The sequence below is a fragment of the Crocodylus siamensis genome, chromosome 5 (genome assembly GCF_052110815.1).
Source record: "Crocodylus siamensis isolate JL-2025a chromosome 5, ASM5211081v1, whole genome shotgun sequence".
NCBI classification, from domain to species: domain Eukaryota; kingdom Metazoa; phylum Chordata; order Crocodylia; family Crocodylidae; genus Crocodylus; species Crocodylus siamensis.
Genome location: NC_143399.1, coordinates 81,721,121 through 81,737,148, shown reverse-complemented (window position 1 = coordinate 81,737,148; position 16,028 = coordinate 81,721,121). Strand labels below are relative to the sequence as shown.

The 16,028-nt window shown below is 42.6% G+C and overlaps 1 protein-coding gene across 4 annotated transcripts in view; it reads right to left on the bottom strand.

The window, feature by feature from the left end:
* Positions 1-16,028, bottom strand: part of TMEM245 (transmembrane protein 245) — a 149,731-nt gene that overhangs the window by 51,552 nt on the left and 82,151 nt on the right. For all 4 annotated transcript variants that reach the window (XR_016442650.1, XM_090049554.1, XM_090049552.1 and 1 more), the window contains one exon: positions 8,961-9,083. Coding sequence is in view for 3 of the 4 variants with exons in the window: in XM_090049554.1 (XP_089905680.1) it covers positions 8,961-9,083 (123 nt within the window). In the remaining variant the exon portion in view is untranslated. The remainder of the gene's footprint in view (positions 1-8,960; positions 9,084-16,028) is intronic.

The window sequence follows — 16,028 nt, the reverse complement described above, 5'->3', positions numbered from 1 at the left end:
TGGAGTCTGATGTTGGGCATGGTGTACCATGACATCTGAGGAATTTTACCCCAGATCTCAGAATCACTACAACTTGACAGACCTTAATGTGAATGGCTGGCATGTCAGGACATGCCATTTTTGAGAACTGGGATAAAGTTCCTCAAATCCCATCACACACTGACGTTAACATCTCCCAGGAGTCTCAAAGAACGCAAATTGAACCTTATGCTGTCAGTGAGACTTTTCTATTCCACTTCATAGTGATGAGTAGAAAATAGAGGAAGAGGAGGAAAATAAATGTCTCTGACTTTTTCCAAGGCATAGATTCTGGGTATGAGCACAGATCATTGGCATGATTTCCCTTTCTCAAACACTGGCTGAAGCTACAGGGATACTGGATGCTTAGAAAACAACTCATCTTGGCCCTGTACATTAAAATGGATACTCTATAAAAGTCTGTTCCCTCACTACAAAATAATGAAAATTTCTGGGAAACTGTCAGCATTCTGACTTCAAGAGTTATCAAAAAAGCAGAGGATAGGTCACATTGTATCAGAGCTTAAAGAAAAAGCAAACAATCAAAAGTTGCCAGTGTTTCTTAAATTACTTCATAAGTCAATTCATTTTTGAAGAGAAAATTGGAAGTATCAAAGAAAAAGTCCAAGTTTAAAATATACATATCCTCGCAGTTCAAAATATTGATTCTGACCCCCAGAAACTTACTTCTGCTCATCTCAAGCTGAACAGCTGCATGATTTCCTATGCTGGCAGGAAGCCATAGGATGACTTCATGCAAAGCCAAAACAACTGGATTAAAACACTGATTCAACCCCATCTGATGCACGTAAAAAAAGAGTCTATCCTGAAGGTCACTAAAGCCATGATATCTTTAGGTGATATCATTATCACTAATGCCATAATATATTGCTCCTCTCCTACATATCTATCAGAAGAGAGGCATATGACAGGCTAAAGTGGAACAACATTCCATCTACTCTGAGAAGAAAAAAAACACTTTTCAGGATAATAGTTCTGTAGGGAAGATCCTTTAAAGGCAGAGAAACCGCCTCTCCTGAATTCTCAGAGCATCTAATAAATTTATTTTACTCGCTGGCTCAGCTAACAGACTGCTGGAACGTTTATTTACCAGGCTCAGTAGAATAATTTACTGTATGCCTTAAACTGAAGGGTCCTTTTTTCATTTCTTCATCCCTTATTGTTTATTCTTAAAAACAATACAACTTACAGTAAAAATCTTTATGCATGTCTAAGATTTCAATTAATATTTTACAACTAGTGAACTGCCTGTCAAGAATGACTGGGAGGAGAGGGGGGAGGGGCCGGGCAGGGACGGAGCACCACCATCCACCACCCCACAGTGCCGTCGCCTTCCAGGAGCAGGGGGGTGGGGAGGAGGAAGAAAGCTTGCCCCTCTGTCCCCCTCTGCCAGCATCCCATACCACCGCTGTCTCCGTCCCTGCTCCATCACTTCTGCACTGTGTTAGCAACTTTCTGCACTCTGATTGTTTGCTCCACTAACCAATCAGAGTGATCCAAGAGCGGTACGGACAGATGGACTAAGCCCTTTATTATAGAAAAATAACCACCCCCACACAGCTCTGTCTTTATTTTAAGAATATTTATAAAAGACTTGCATAAAAAAAGAAAAAACATCTTCAAAGAGAAGAAGTTGACTATATAAAAAGTGCGGTCATATATATTTTAGCTTTTTTCAGTTGCAACATTTCATGTTACTTGCGAAGTTAGATGATTATTATTTAGACAGCAGCATGATTTTTCATTACCTCTAAAAAAGACATCCCGTGCAGTTAACAGGGCAACAATTCTTAAAGGTGAATTTTATGCATTAGACAAATGAAAACAAGAGTCTATATAGTCAGATACATTTATGCTGAGGTAGTACAATATAGTTACTTGTATGGATAATGTGTTCATGTGTCTGTTTTAGGGTGGGGAAAGCTTACAATGTTGTTTTAGACTTGAGGTCTCTCCTCAAACTGACAATTTTTATTTTGGAAGTGAGCCATCATGAAGAAACTCTACACAGGATAAATAGCTTTCTAGATTTATTATCAATATAAAAATAGAGCTTGTCACAGGGAGGATACAGGGGACAGACCCTGAGGGGCCAAGGGGGAACCCTGGGGGCCAGAATATACCAGGGAAGGCGAGGAGAGAGAGACAAAAATGAAGAATCCCTTACCTGCAGCTGATGCCGTGGCAAAACTGGAAGTGGTGACAGGACCTGCATGGCTTGTTAGCTGCATCTTTTTAAAACTGAGGCCAGCAGTGGGGAGGAGTGAGCAGAGCCGGTGCGGGAAGATAAAAGCCAGCGCGGGCGAAGGAGAAGGGGGAAGACCAGGAGGAGAGTCGACAGGGAAGGTATCCCTGGAACCCCAGTTAGAGGTAAGAGGAGTCAGGACTGTCTCCCACGGGGCAGAAGGCTGCCTTGAAGCCCGCCGGAGGGAGGACGCCAGCATCGGCACAGAGGGAGAGAAGGTGGATGTATCTTACCCAGACAAAGGTGTAGAGGGAGAGGATCCAAGGTTTCAGGGCAAAGAAGCCATCAGTAGGGATTGCCCTGAAGAGGAGGAGAGAGTGAAGGAACTCAAGTCATCGACCCAGGTGGGATCCGTACAGGTCTGGGAAGGCTCCAGGAGCAAACCCAGACGGGGAACGGAGAGCCTAAGCAGCGAGAGGGGCTGCAGAAGACAAGCTCCTACTGTATAGAGCTGGCTGGCGGGGGACAGAGTGGGCAGAACTAGAGGGACCATCAAGGGTCCAGCTGACATGCAAGGGGTCTGCAGCGTAGAAAGGAGAGTGTGTTAATCACCAGGCATACATGCAACTCAGGACAGGGCCAGCTGGAAATTCTCAGGGGTAGGTTAGCCCATTTTGTGTGTAGTCAGGAATTTACTGGCAGTGTTTTTGTTTCTTTCTGTTTCCCACTTTCGGAGGGGTTGGAAGGCTTGTCGCATAGGGCCCTAGAGTTGGCTCAATCAGGGGTTGGGTTAGACCTCGTACATCTCCACCAGAGCGCCCAGAACACCAATAGGTGAGGGTCAGGCCGAGAGACATCAGCAGCTCGTCGAGGCTGGGTATCAGGACGAGGTGTAGGGGAGGCTGGAGCCTTGTGGAAGACTGCTGTCTAGAGATCCCAGATGCCGGATGAGCCCCAGTAGTCAGACCCCAACACTGAAGGAACAAGCAAAGTCATGGCAGGCGAGATTGGGATGGAGGCTACCCCGGGGCGGGACGTCTGTGCAGTACAATCACAGGGACAGAGCAACGAGCAGTCCTACACACTCAAAGCCAGGCGGCATGGGACAAGATGATCGAAGCCTTACAGGTGCAGAGCTAGTGAGCACTCAAGAAGCCAGGGGTTCAAGAACAGCATGTTTTGAGGAAGAAAGCTCTCTAAGAAGAGGTTACTTGTAAATGGTCCATTTGAGGAGACTTATGTGAGGAAGAGCATGTCTATAGATTACTTAATAGCCCTACAAAGAGAAAAACCACTGTTTGCCTGGTACCCACATCCAGATACAAACACAGATTTTCCTTCTTAGTGTAAAGGACGAACAATTGAAAATAAGTATTTTGGCAGCTGAAATTGGGAGAACCACACTTAAAAATGCAGAGGTCAAGTTCAAACAAATTGCATGCAATGGAAAATTTGCACTCTTCTACCTAAAACATTCCAGAACAATGCAGTTTTCCAGTCCCTGTTAGCCCAGTAAAAGGCACTGTTGCACTGCTATATCCTGGCAGTGATTGAACTAGAAAGGTTAACATTTTATATACCAAATTAACCTTTCAACTTGTATAAAGGATTTTAGACATTCCAGCAATGCTTCCTGAAACTACCTTAAGAAAAGTATAGGCTACTTCAGACGGATACTTTTCTTACGCAAACTTAAAGATAAGGTTCAGAAGGAACCTATATTCATAGAAAAAAAAGTATCACTCTGATTTTTAAAACTGAACTCATTAAGAGTTAATTTGTCAGAAAGAGTTGGATGCCTCTTCTCCAGGAGCTGCAGATGATATACAGTCACCTGCATTCTTCATCTCCAAATATATTTGTTTCTAATGTAAACATATAAGCTCAAAAGAAACTGCTTTCAATAATTCATATTGGGTGAAATACTGGAACCAAAAAGAAAAGTTTTTAAACACACATGTATGTAATAGTTTTCTTCAGCTTGTGCCCCCCCATTGAAAGGATAATTACAGGAACATGCAACCAAATGGAAAAAAAGTAATTATAGTTATGAAATGCTTTTGCCCATCACATTTTTTTTCACTTAACTATGAATTAGAGGCCACATATGTCTTTAAATATTCTTTGGCAGCACTTGACTTAACAGTATGCAGTATTAGTTATTCATGCAAAGGGAAAAGATCTTTTGTCCTTTCCTCAATGCTTTCCATCAACACCTGCTGAAATTCAACAGACTATTTTCTACCATTTATTCAACATGTTCATGTTGTACATTTTTTACACAACAAAACCTACACGAGGATTTCAGTCACACATCCAAGGTCAGTGTTAGATTAGTTTGAAAAGGAAAAAAATCCCAAAACCTCACAGAAAGGCAAGCCCTTCATCCTAGGCACCTCAATGGCTAAAATCTAGGTGATCACAAGCATTGGGCTCTGCTCCAGTCATTACAATTTTTAAAGCAGGAGCTGTCACAACACACAGCTGTGGTGGAAAGAAAGAAAAATCACCTTTGTCATTACTAATTACTTCACACAGCTGTGGCTATCAGATTCAGTATTAAATAAGAAACTTTTAAAAGTTAAGCCATACACACTCTAAAATGTGACAGTCTTAAACCTCTGTCAAGTACTATTAGAAACAAGTACTTTAAAAGTGCAGTAGTGCTAGTGAAACCACAATATCAAACAAAAGAAAAAAACCCACCCCACCATGTAATTAAGAATTAGCTTGGTAAGTAAATTTACATTTACTGGAGGCATTTCATTAAAAATATATAATATGGTAACTAAATAATCAGTACCTTTGCTTACATTTTCCCATAGTAATTGCTTTTCCTATAACAATGCCTTTTGTGGAAATATACTTAGGAAAAGTATTGCTCCATTTCAGGAAGAACTCTAAAGAAATACTAATTATTTATAGAGCAAGTAAGCCACTGATTCTCAACCAGGGTGCCATCACAAGCTTTGAAGGGTGCTGCTGGGAGACGGCAGTTAAAACTGAGATAAGCTTGAGATGGTAAGTGTAAGCTCTTCCCTTCCAGCCATTCCTCCTACCCCAACACATTGCAGCCCACGTTCTTGTGGTAGCTGCTCCTCCTTTCCCAGCCCCTCTTCAAGGAGGGAAGCACTGTAAAAAATAAATTAGTTTTTGAAATGGAATGCCACTCAGTTCACAAAAGTTATGGAGGAGTGCCTCAACTCTAAGAAGGTTGAAAAGCACTGGAGCAAGCAGTCATAAAGCAAAGGTATCAAAGGTATGGCCTGACCCATGAAGCAGTTTCATTTGGTCAACAGGGCTCCAAGAGGGGCTGGGAATTGGGGGGCCACGGGGTGTTACTGAATTTCCAAGTACAGAGGCTCAATGGGGATGTGTGGGGGCAGTGAGGGGGTAGGGCAGGGGGTAAACAACGGCTGTATTAACACCTATGCTGCTGCTGCTCACCCCAAACCACCACTGACTGGGTCCAGAACTAACCCACAAGGAGCAATGTAATTCAAGTCCAGGCCTAGCCTGGGGAGGAGGCCAACAGTTTGATACCAACAGCATGGGGAAGTAGCGGCAGCCATAGGGACGCATGCTGGACACCAAGGCTAGGGACAGACATTACACACAAACCAGATTAAGTGATCAGAAACTGGTTTAAACCTGTAGCAGAACAGATGATCAGTGCAGATAAACCAGTTTGAAAATGGCTGAAGCCAGTCTGAGATAAACCTGGTTGAATGTAATACCAGACTTAAACTGGTTTGACCCAAATCCAAATCTATTATGTAAAGTCTGTCCCAGACCCCTTCCTGGTTTAAAGTTAAATCAGAGTCCCACACCATCCTAGCTGCTTTGCAACTCTGAGCAGGGCTCTGCTGCAGCCCAGCAAGGCTGGCCCCACCCCTCTGCTCCCTGGCTGGAGCTCTGGTAGAGACTGCAGGCACAGTGGCATCTGCCTGGATTCCTCCTACTCATCACCCCCCTCCACTACCTGCTCAAGCAAGGATTCCCCCTGCCCCTCTGCCTTACACAGACATCTCTCAGCATTAGCTAGCATACTACATATAATGGCCACGGTCTGTGCTGTGGGAGACTGGACAAAAACAGACAAGACAGTGTTGGCTTACGGCTTTTTGGAGCTAATCAACAGGTAGTTGGTAAAGTCCCCCTGTTCCTTCCTTGGAAAAAGTTGTTTAAGAAGAGCTTGAACTAATGAGAAGCTTTTGTTTTGTTTGATGGGCTGATAAACGTTAACAACTCCAGGTGTAACTCCCTGATGTGTAACTCAATGCTCTCTTATCAACAGCAGGGGGTGGAGGAAACCCCTCCCTAATCAGAGCATCCTGCTGATGCCTGGCCATGCCCCCACCTCAGCTCAATGTGGAAGGGAAGGGAGGGCTGCCCTAGCACCCCCTCAGCTTCTAGCCTGAGCCGCTGCAGGTATGTGCCTCCATTTTTTCAGTCCAGAGGGGAAGTCTGTGTGGTTACCAACCGGTTCAGCCTAGACAGGTTAAAACTAACCTGCAACGATTGAATGAATTCAGGCTCAGGGTTTTTGAATGTCTGTCCCTAGCCCAAGGGCATTTATACACATACAACTGCCTGCTCTGACATGCTGGAGAGCCATTAAGTCAGAGCAGATTTAATTAATTGAGCCTTCTCCACATGCAAGCTGATGGGCCTTCAGTGTGTTTTAGTTTAAAAGCATGCTGCTGCCATTTTCTCACCGCTGACACGCATCCCACCATTTATACAAATGTATGTGCCACGGCACCGAGCACTTTTAAAAGCGCCAAGTGCTGCAGCACAAACGTGTACAATGCCCCACATGCCCAGCCAAGTGAGGAGAATGCTGCAGCGGGGTGACTCCTGCCCCAATCTACTGGGCTTCAGCTCCTGGCTGCCTTCTACCCACTCCAGCCACTTGCTGGGAAGCTGCGCATACTGGCTCGGGTGGGAGCCGGGGTAATGCTGCCAGTGAGCATGAGATGGATGTGGCTGGAAGTGCCCATGGCAGGATGGGGTGGGGCTTGGTCCAATGAGGAGTGCTACAGGGGCAACCACAGGCCGGATACAAACAACTGGCAGGCCAGATGTGGCATATGGGCTGCATTTTGCCTATCCCTGCCCTAAGCACAGACAATCCTAAAAGAACAGATTATGAAAATTTTAGATAATATCTATAGAGATTTTAAAAACATGTTGGGTTTTAATTTTCCTTGCCCTATAAGCCTTGCACAATTGAATCCAAGATAATGAAGGCATATGTAGGCATTAGGACACAAAAGACATTCCCAAATAAAAGTACTTAGAACTCCAAAACTTAAGTACCTGTGATGTCACATTTTAAGAGCACATGACTGTGCAAGGATTGAGCCATACTGTCTATTTCCTGTAACTCCAGGGGCACAAAATATCTGAAAAGATATTTAACCAGCTCTCTACAGATTCCACTTGAAAGTCAAAAAGGAAAAATGCAGCTTCACTTGTACAAGTAGAGCATGTGTCCAGGAAAGGCAGTTTGACAAGAGTATCCTTATGCACATCCCAACAATACATAACTTCTAGAATGACACCCTCCTCCCTCATCCCCCTCATGGGATGAGAATTATACCGGATGTAACTGATACTAGCTTCTGTGTTGCCAGCAGCTATACTGGTAATGATCAGAAGGAAAATGTTCAGGATGGCTCAAAACCACTCACAACCCATCAAGAATGAGGAAAACATACACCGATTGGAGGAAAAGATTAAATCTTTTATCGTAAGCAAAAGGTGACCTGCATTACTCACAAATGTCTGGTCATGGTCTTAGTCATTACATTTCTACTGCCAGTCTCCTGGTAGAATTATAAAGCATACAAGTGTTCTGCCAGAGTGTCAACCAGGGATATCTCCCTTGTGAGAGGGTTTCTCTCAAGAGTGAACATTTGCATGCTACCTTCCCAGCCTGGTCCTGGTTCAGGAGGAGTCTGGAGAAGGGAAGCCAAGCCCCCTACCCATTTCCCTGGCCAGGATCTCCAGTCAAAAAAGCTGGGGGCAGAGCAGAGGAGAAGCTGCTTCTTGACCCCTCCCCAATCCACCCCTTTAAGACCTTCTCAGGTAGCGGGAATTGAGCATGGCTGCAGGCTGAATGGCGTACACTCTCTCTCAGAAAGATTTCTACCAGTAAAATGAACAAAGTTGGTACACATCCTGCCATATCTTGATTCACTATACCCCTACACACAGCCAAATCACTTCAACACCCCAAAATTAGATTAATGAAGAAACATTCATTAAAGTAGTTTTTCTGTCTTTAGAAACATAATCAAGTCCCCCTGGTGGAAGCAAATAAATATGTCTACTTATTAGCGAAGTAAGTGTAAGCAGGTTGGTGCCATGCTGGCAGGCTTTGCTCCCTTACACGTCCTTCAGAAGTAGGCTCCCAGAGCCAGTTCTTATAACACAAAACAGTATTCCTTGGTCCAGACAAATAAATGAATACAGTAGGCCTTTAGACTTTCTCCAGGTGGCAGGAGAGATTACTCTAATTTTGGTTCCCTCCTACAGGTGGATTTTGCTGAGTTTCACTCTGATACTTACCTGCAAACTGTTCCTTCTCCCAGCACAACTTCTTTGGACTTCTAACTTCCAGCTAATCACCCACCAGTCAGTTCCTACCCCAGGGCTGTCTGCCACTCGTAAGGCCACACCACTGTTATACTAAGCTAATCACATTAACAGTCCACTGCATGCAACTTACCAATGAGAGCACAAAATTGAGAAGGGCTGTTCCGCTATGAAAGAGGATAGTTACTAACGTTGTTACTGTGGTAAACAGCAGGCTCACATTGCGACTCATTACTATCCACAGAGACTCCAAGATCTAGAAAAGAAAAGAAAAAGAAAAAAGAAACAGATACATGAAATCACTACTTGAAGCTAAATGACCTAAAATACAGAGAAGCTCAGAAAATGATTCTTCTCTGCAATGATTCTTCTTTCCACCAGGAAAAAAAAATGGTTTAGAGAAAAACATTTTGTTTTGTGCAACTCTTAAACTTTTCAATTAAGCCAAATGAGCATGTTCATTTTGTCAGCCAAAGTTCCCAATTTCCATCCAAAAATGTTCCAATACAAGTTCTTTAACCAACTCTAATAAAACAGGAGAGCAAAAATGGAAAAGAACACTGGAAGCTGAACTAGGAAACTTAGAAATGAAACTTGACCTGTCTCCTAAGTCAGAAGTATTCGTTCTTCAGTATAGTCAGTCCCCCCCCAGATTCAAGCCAGCAGCTTGTGTGGCAGGTAGAAATATAAACTTGTGTCAAATACCGTTTTTTTTAGCGTTTTCAGCTACTGAAATAGTTTCCCTCCCCTACACCCAAACCCTATAGAGGAAGTCACATGATGCAGGAAAGGATATAAAAATGAGGCGGCGGCAGATGTAAATTAAAACAGGAAGCAAAGACCTGTTATGACTGTGATGCTCTTGTACACCAACGTGATTTTGGAGCAGAATGTGATCACCTTATTGCAGAGAAAAAGGTTAGAACCAGGTAAAAGTCAAACTAATTAAATTTGTTTTTTTCCCTAAAATTATTAAAATCTCAGTAAAATTAACTAACACAAATATGACAGTTTCAGCATTAACACTTATCAAATCCACTTAAACATAAAATTTAGCTGAATAATGTGTCATTCTTAATGCTTATAAAAAGAACATGAGATTATTTGTGCCCTCTTTCTGTCCCAGTTGGATTGCACCAATATATTATACTGAGGTACTAAGCTTCTGGTACTGAGCAAACTCCATCTAGTACAGAATGCTGCAGCATCTCCAGAGTAACCCTAGCTACCAGAAACACTTCACACAGAATAAATAGTCCAATTCATGGTATTAGTCCTTATGTTCAAGGTGCTTAACAGCTTCAACACATGTTGTTTAAATAAAGCTGGGGAACAAGACTGTGGTTGATATACAACTTTGGTACCCTTTTATAGTAAAAGACAGACCTCATCTGCACAGGGGACAGAGCTTTCTTGTTAGGTTTGGCTCAAGACTGTGAAATAATTTCCTGCAAAAAACAAAGAACCATCACAAGCTTCACAGCTTTCTGCTCCAAGTGCAAAATGGATTTCTGTGACTTTACCTTCTATAACAAAGCAAGGTGTGTATATCTAGATAGAATTTTATTAAAAATGAAGCAAAACAAACTCAACCCACATATTCCTACACATACTTCTCCCCCACAGGGGAAGCGTGAAAGAACAGACATGTGATGGTTGTTAGTTATATTGCTTAAACGCACTTCTGGGAAGTGCTCAAGTACCTCATTAGTGTGCACAGTATTAAAACCTGTAAAGGAACAGGAGTGTATGAATGTGTTCTATAAAAATTGAAATAAGGAATCCATGTCAAAATCAGATTCCAAAACATTACTGAAGGTATTTACTGTGCAGAATAATTCTCTCTCCCCAAACTAGCAAACCAAACCAACAGCATCTATTTTGGAGTAATACATCCATGGAATTAGTTATTTAATGGGAATTCAACCCCACAACTATTTTACAAATAGCTTAACAGTTCTTTTATATTGTGTTAAAGATCAGAACTACATAAAATTCAAAAAATTCTTTGCAAGAATTTGTGACAATTCTCCCATCCCACACTGGTTTCTCTTTCCTATTATTATGGTTCAGACATTCACAAAAACAAACTGCATTTAACATAACCCAACATCTAAAAGTGACTGATTATTGCAAAATATAGATAAGTAAATTGTTTCATATAAAAATATTTATTTTTTTCTTTTATAAGTAGGTGTTTCACATTGTTTCTAGTTTAGTTGTGAATATTCCATACATAAATATTTTATTAATCTGAAGACAAGAAAACCAGAGACAAAAACAGAGCCATTAAAAATAACTTCTTGCAAGAGGCTTGCTTCATCCTCTTTACAGTTTAGAAATTATGGAAACAGAATTAAAAGCTTTATAGTAGAAGTTTTTATAATAGACTTGAATATAAATATATATTCACAAAAGTAAAGGAGAACCTAGACATTTATCATTGAGACAAACAGAAAACAACTGCCCCTGGCAGGGAGGGGGGAGGAGAGAGATGCTACAAAATAAAACCTGTGCTACTCTCCCAAGTGCTTGTTTTGGACCATTACAACTGAATGTCTCAGAACTAGAGAAGTCTCCCCCCTTCAGGAAAGACCTGGGTCACATACAGATATTTGGCTCCCACTGTGAGAACTGCCGCTCTTCCAGTAGGAACCAAGAGTGTACAGATGTTTCAGCTTTCTTTCCTGGAGCAAAAATAGAGCATCTGAGAGAAAAACTGCTCGACTCCAATCAGGCGGAAGATACTCCCAGGAACAGGAGTGTAGCTGCAGGGAAAGCCTACTATGTTTTTCAGAGCCTGAAGTAACCTCGTCTGGCAAGGGCACAGGGAGCAGGTACTTGTTCCCCTCCTGTAGGCTGGGAGGAGAGAGTGAAGCAGCAGCAGCCAGCTGCTCCCCACGAGGTCCGCATACACAGGTGTCCCCAGCGTGAGAAGCAGGCAAGGGATTTTGCTCTCCTGCTCCGTGTACTCAGCTCCCAGACACGGAGTCAGACTGAAGGAGCAGCGGTGCAAGCTCCCTACCTGCTTCTCACTCTGGAGCCCCTGGTGTAAGAAGCAGGCAGGGGGCTTACTTTCGCTGCTCTGTCTGCTTGGCTTCCTAGCCCTGGGAGTCCCTGGAATAAGAAGCAAGCAGGAGGGTATGGAAAGGGAGTCCCTGGAATGAGAAGCAAGCAGCTCCATCTGCTCAGCTCCTAGGCACCAGGAGCCAAGTGGGGGTAGCAGTCCCATACCAACTTCTTAATCCATAGTGAGGAGTGGGAAGGAGTCTTTGCCTTGATGCTCCCCATGCTTTCTCCAGATCACAAGCACCCTGTGTTGTGGGAAAGTGTGAGAAGCAGGGGAGAGAGGGCAGTTAGTTTCCAAGTAACCACCTGCACTGCTCTTTTTCCCAGACTTATTTCTAGAGGTGGAATTTTCTTCCACAGCTAGAAATGCAAGACCGTACGCAGCTCAGAGATCAAAACAAAGACCTCCCTATTCCAGGAAGGCCTAGACTTGGGGATCAGAAGATAGCACTGAAAATGCAACTGCCTACCCAGAATATTACATAGGAAGGCCATGGAAATGGCCTAGGATCTAGTAGAATGGACCTCCATTTGGGACTGTAGTTCCACTTTGGTGGTCTCAGATCATATCCAATATTTAGCCAGACAGTTTATGGGCTGAGATTACTGTACCATTCAATCTCTCTGCTAAAGTTAAAGAGCCATGGAGATTTCTGAAAGGCCTGGTTCTGCATGCATAATAAGTCAAAGCTTTTTGACATCTAAGAAATATGGAAAAGCACTCAAAGAGGGGGGGAAAAAGACACCTCCCCACCTCAAAAGGTTATCTGCTGGTCCAGAAGGAAATTGCCTTAACGTAAGAAAATGCTATGAGAAGGTCCTTTAGAAATCTTCAGACTATTGGGCAGCAGAACACATGCCATTATTCACTAAGTGAATACAACACTGAAATGGCTGCCCACTTTAATGGAAGTGATATAGAGGTTAGCATGCTTAAGCTCTATCAGATAGTCCAGAATGAGTGGGAAAATAGGACAAGTTAAGGTTAATGCTTTTTGCCTGACTCCAAGAGAAATGGGACAAAGTGGTAACATTCTGATAACTCTTACTTAGAGTAACAGGACTTTCTTATCAGATAGAAGCCTGGGCTGAGGTTTCTCCTGAATCATAAAGATAGGCATTTCTTGTTGATGCTGTTCAGAAAAAGAGCTACTGGTGGGTAACCCAAATCTGCAAAAATAGACCTGAAATCCTCAATCTCCCATTCATGATATAGAGGTATAACTCTGCTGAGGCAATATGCCGAGTGGGTAGGGGAGCTCTTGTTTGGGACTTCTCTGGCCTGAGTACCCCTGAAACCAGCCTAAAGTAGAGATGACTACCTCCAACTTCAAGACCCTGGACTTTCAGTTCCCAGCCTTCCCTGGTTTTCCACAGCTTTGATTCCAGGTGTTAACTTCCAATTCTGCTTTTAAGAAAGGGACTTTGCCTCTTGCTGGGGAGAAGTGCAACACAAAAATCACAGACAGAAAAACAATAGCTCCTTTTCATTAAAAACATGTATTGTGGCAAAGGCTGCCCAGCCAAAGTTTCTGTCTCCCTCTGAAGGGTTAAAGCAGGCCCCCTACCATCTCCAATTCAGCTCATACAGCTTGAGCCCTGCAAAGTTACTCAGCTACTCTCTCCTCAGTCTATAAAGCCATAAGCCCCAAAGGGAGTCAGCGAGTCTTTCTTCAGACTCTTTTGGGTCACTACCCTCTTTCCTTGCCCATCTGTCCATTGTCATGGCTTATCAGTCTCCTCACTTTGGGGAAGATGTACCAGAGGCACCAAAGGATGAATACTAAAGCCCACCTTTAGTTCCACACAGCTAGTCAAGTCCTGTTGATACTGAAGCTCCTTCTAGCCTTCATGTCCCACATGTGGGCAGCTCTGACATTTAGCAGGGATCCTTATTAACCCCTTTTTCTATGTGTATTAGCTTTACAGGGAAGCAACATGAGGACATTGAACAGAGATGTAACAATAAAACGAATAGTGCACCACACCACATGCTTCTAGCTTTGTAGGCCTGTAGGGTGGAATGTCACCAAGTCACAGAAATACAAAAGGTTACAGGTCTAATGACAGACAGAAGGGATCCAATTTTTGTTGCTGCGCATTTTTCAACCAACAGAATAAACCTGCTTAACACTGCAAAGATATTCTACAGGAGGTAAGCAGATAATGTTGCAGAGCCCAGGGTAGCTCCAATGAACTTTAGTTTCTCCAAAATCCTATCATGTTTGTTGATTGATGATCAGTTCTAAGGTTGGAAATTCATCTCCTCCAGAGGTTTTCCAACACTTGGCCATGGATGGCCCCTTTCAACAACCAGCTGCCTAGTTAGAGATAAAACTTCCATCCCTTACCTCCTAAGATGGGTGGAAAGGACCCTGGTAAAGGCACATGAAGCCATCTAGAAGCCAGATGTGATACCACTCTTAATGGTCAACGTATGCAAAAATGCTCTGCAGTGGTGTTAGGACATAGTTCAGTAACACCTCTGTATATTTCAGCGGCTCTGTTAGGATGGAGTTTGGGGTCTATGCTGGTATCACAGTATCTCTGGTATCCCAAATCAGAGATGTAGGAGAAGAGGTTGATTATGCCATACCAGTAATGCCTCTAAATCAAAACTGGCTATGGTTTCTACTCATGATTTTTTTACGCAATGAGAGAGTTCTAGTGGTGTCAGTATCCAGTGCTGAACATATGCAAGTTTTCCTGGTAAACTTGAAAGTCGAGAAACCTCTGATGGAGATTGTGATGCCAAGTTAACTGCCCTTGGATCTCCTTAAGCTTCAATAATTACCTTGCTTATCCAACTGATGGAGAAATAAAGTCAGTGCCCAAGTTTGGGGCAAAGACACACTGCAGAAAAAAAGCCCACCTCCAAAATAACAGACATACTAAACCAGGGGTGGGCAAAATGCAGCCCACCAGACCATTGTATGCAGCCTGTGGGGCCCCTAAAAAATTTAGAAAATTAATATTTAGCTGCCCCTAGCTGCCTGTCATAAAGCCCTCAATGGTTTGCCAAAACTCAGTAAGCGGCCCGCCATCCAAAATAATTGCCGGCCCCTATACTAGCCAAATATAACACTTAGTTCAAAGCAGCAAATAAACGGTTCTCATCACCTGAAAAAAAGACTTAAATCCTAAATGTCCCTAAAATATACCATTGTATGTGATGGTAATTCAGCATCTTGGACATTTATACACATACCTTTTTGTCCTGCGACGCATCAGAGATTCGCCGCTTCAAAGCAGACTCGATTGAGTCTGCTCTGCACGCAAACTAATATGAACTGCGCTGCACCATATACAACCATGCAGTTGTATAAGTGGTGAAATGTGTGTCGGCACACAGAAAATGGTGGCAATGCACTTTTGAACTAAAACACCTTCTATGTGTTTTAGTTCAAAAGCACGCCGCCGCTATTTTCTCAGAACTCATATGCAGTTTGCCACTTACACAACTGCAAATGACGCAGTGCCAGGCACTTTTAAAAGCACCCAGTGCTGTGGTGCTTGCATGTGTAATAATGCCCAATGGTTTTAAGATACTAAACATTTTTAATCATGTTCAAATTTCAACAGCCTAGCAGTGCATACCAACCAACTATTCATTGATTTTCATTTGAAACATCAGAGTGAGAGATATTTATGTAATGGATCTCATGAGCAAGAGCCAAGGGAATACTGCCCAGAAAGGATATAAATTCAGAATTTACAACTTCACACTATACTCAGCAGTTTACAGTAGATCATAAAGGACATGAGTGTGTAGAGAAAAGGGACAGGTGTTTCCCTTGGCAAAAGATAAAAAGGCAAGTTCATGGAAAAGTATGTGTATTGTGCGCTTCTCTTTTTCTTACTTCTAAAGTAAAATATAAAGAAAATAAAACACTTGATATTGCTGGAAGTTGTATGGTAGTTCCATTAAAAATGTATTTTCAGATTTCAGTCTTAAAAAATATTTATCCTCTTCATGAAATTCTTTGTTATTCCCATCTTTTTATATTATAGCACCATAGTCATCACAATGGTATCAGAGCACTTTCCAGAAATGCATTAAGACACCCGTCACATGCAAATCCTTCTCCAATCTCTTTTGCAGAAACTGCATAGTAATTTCTACACAAAAAAT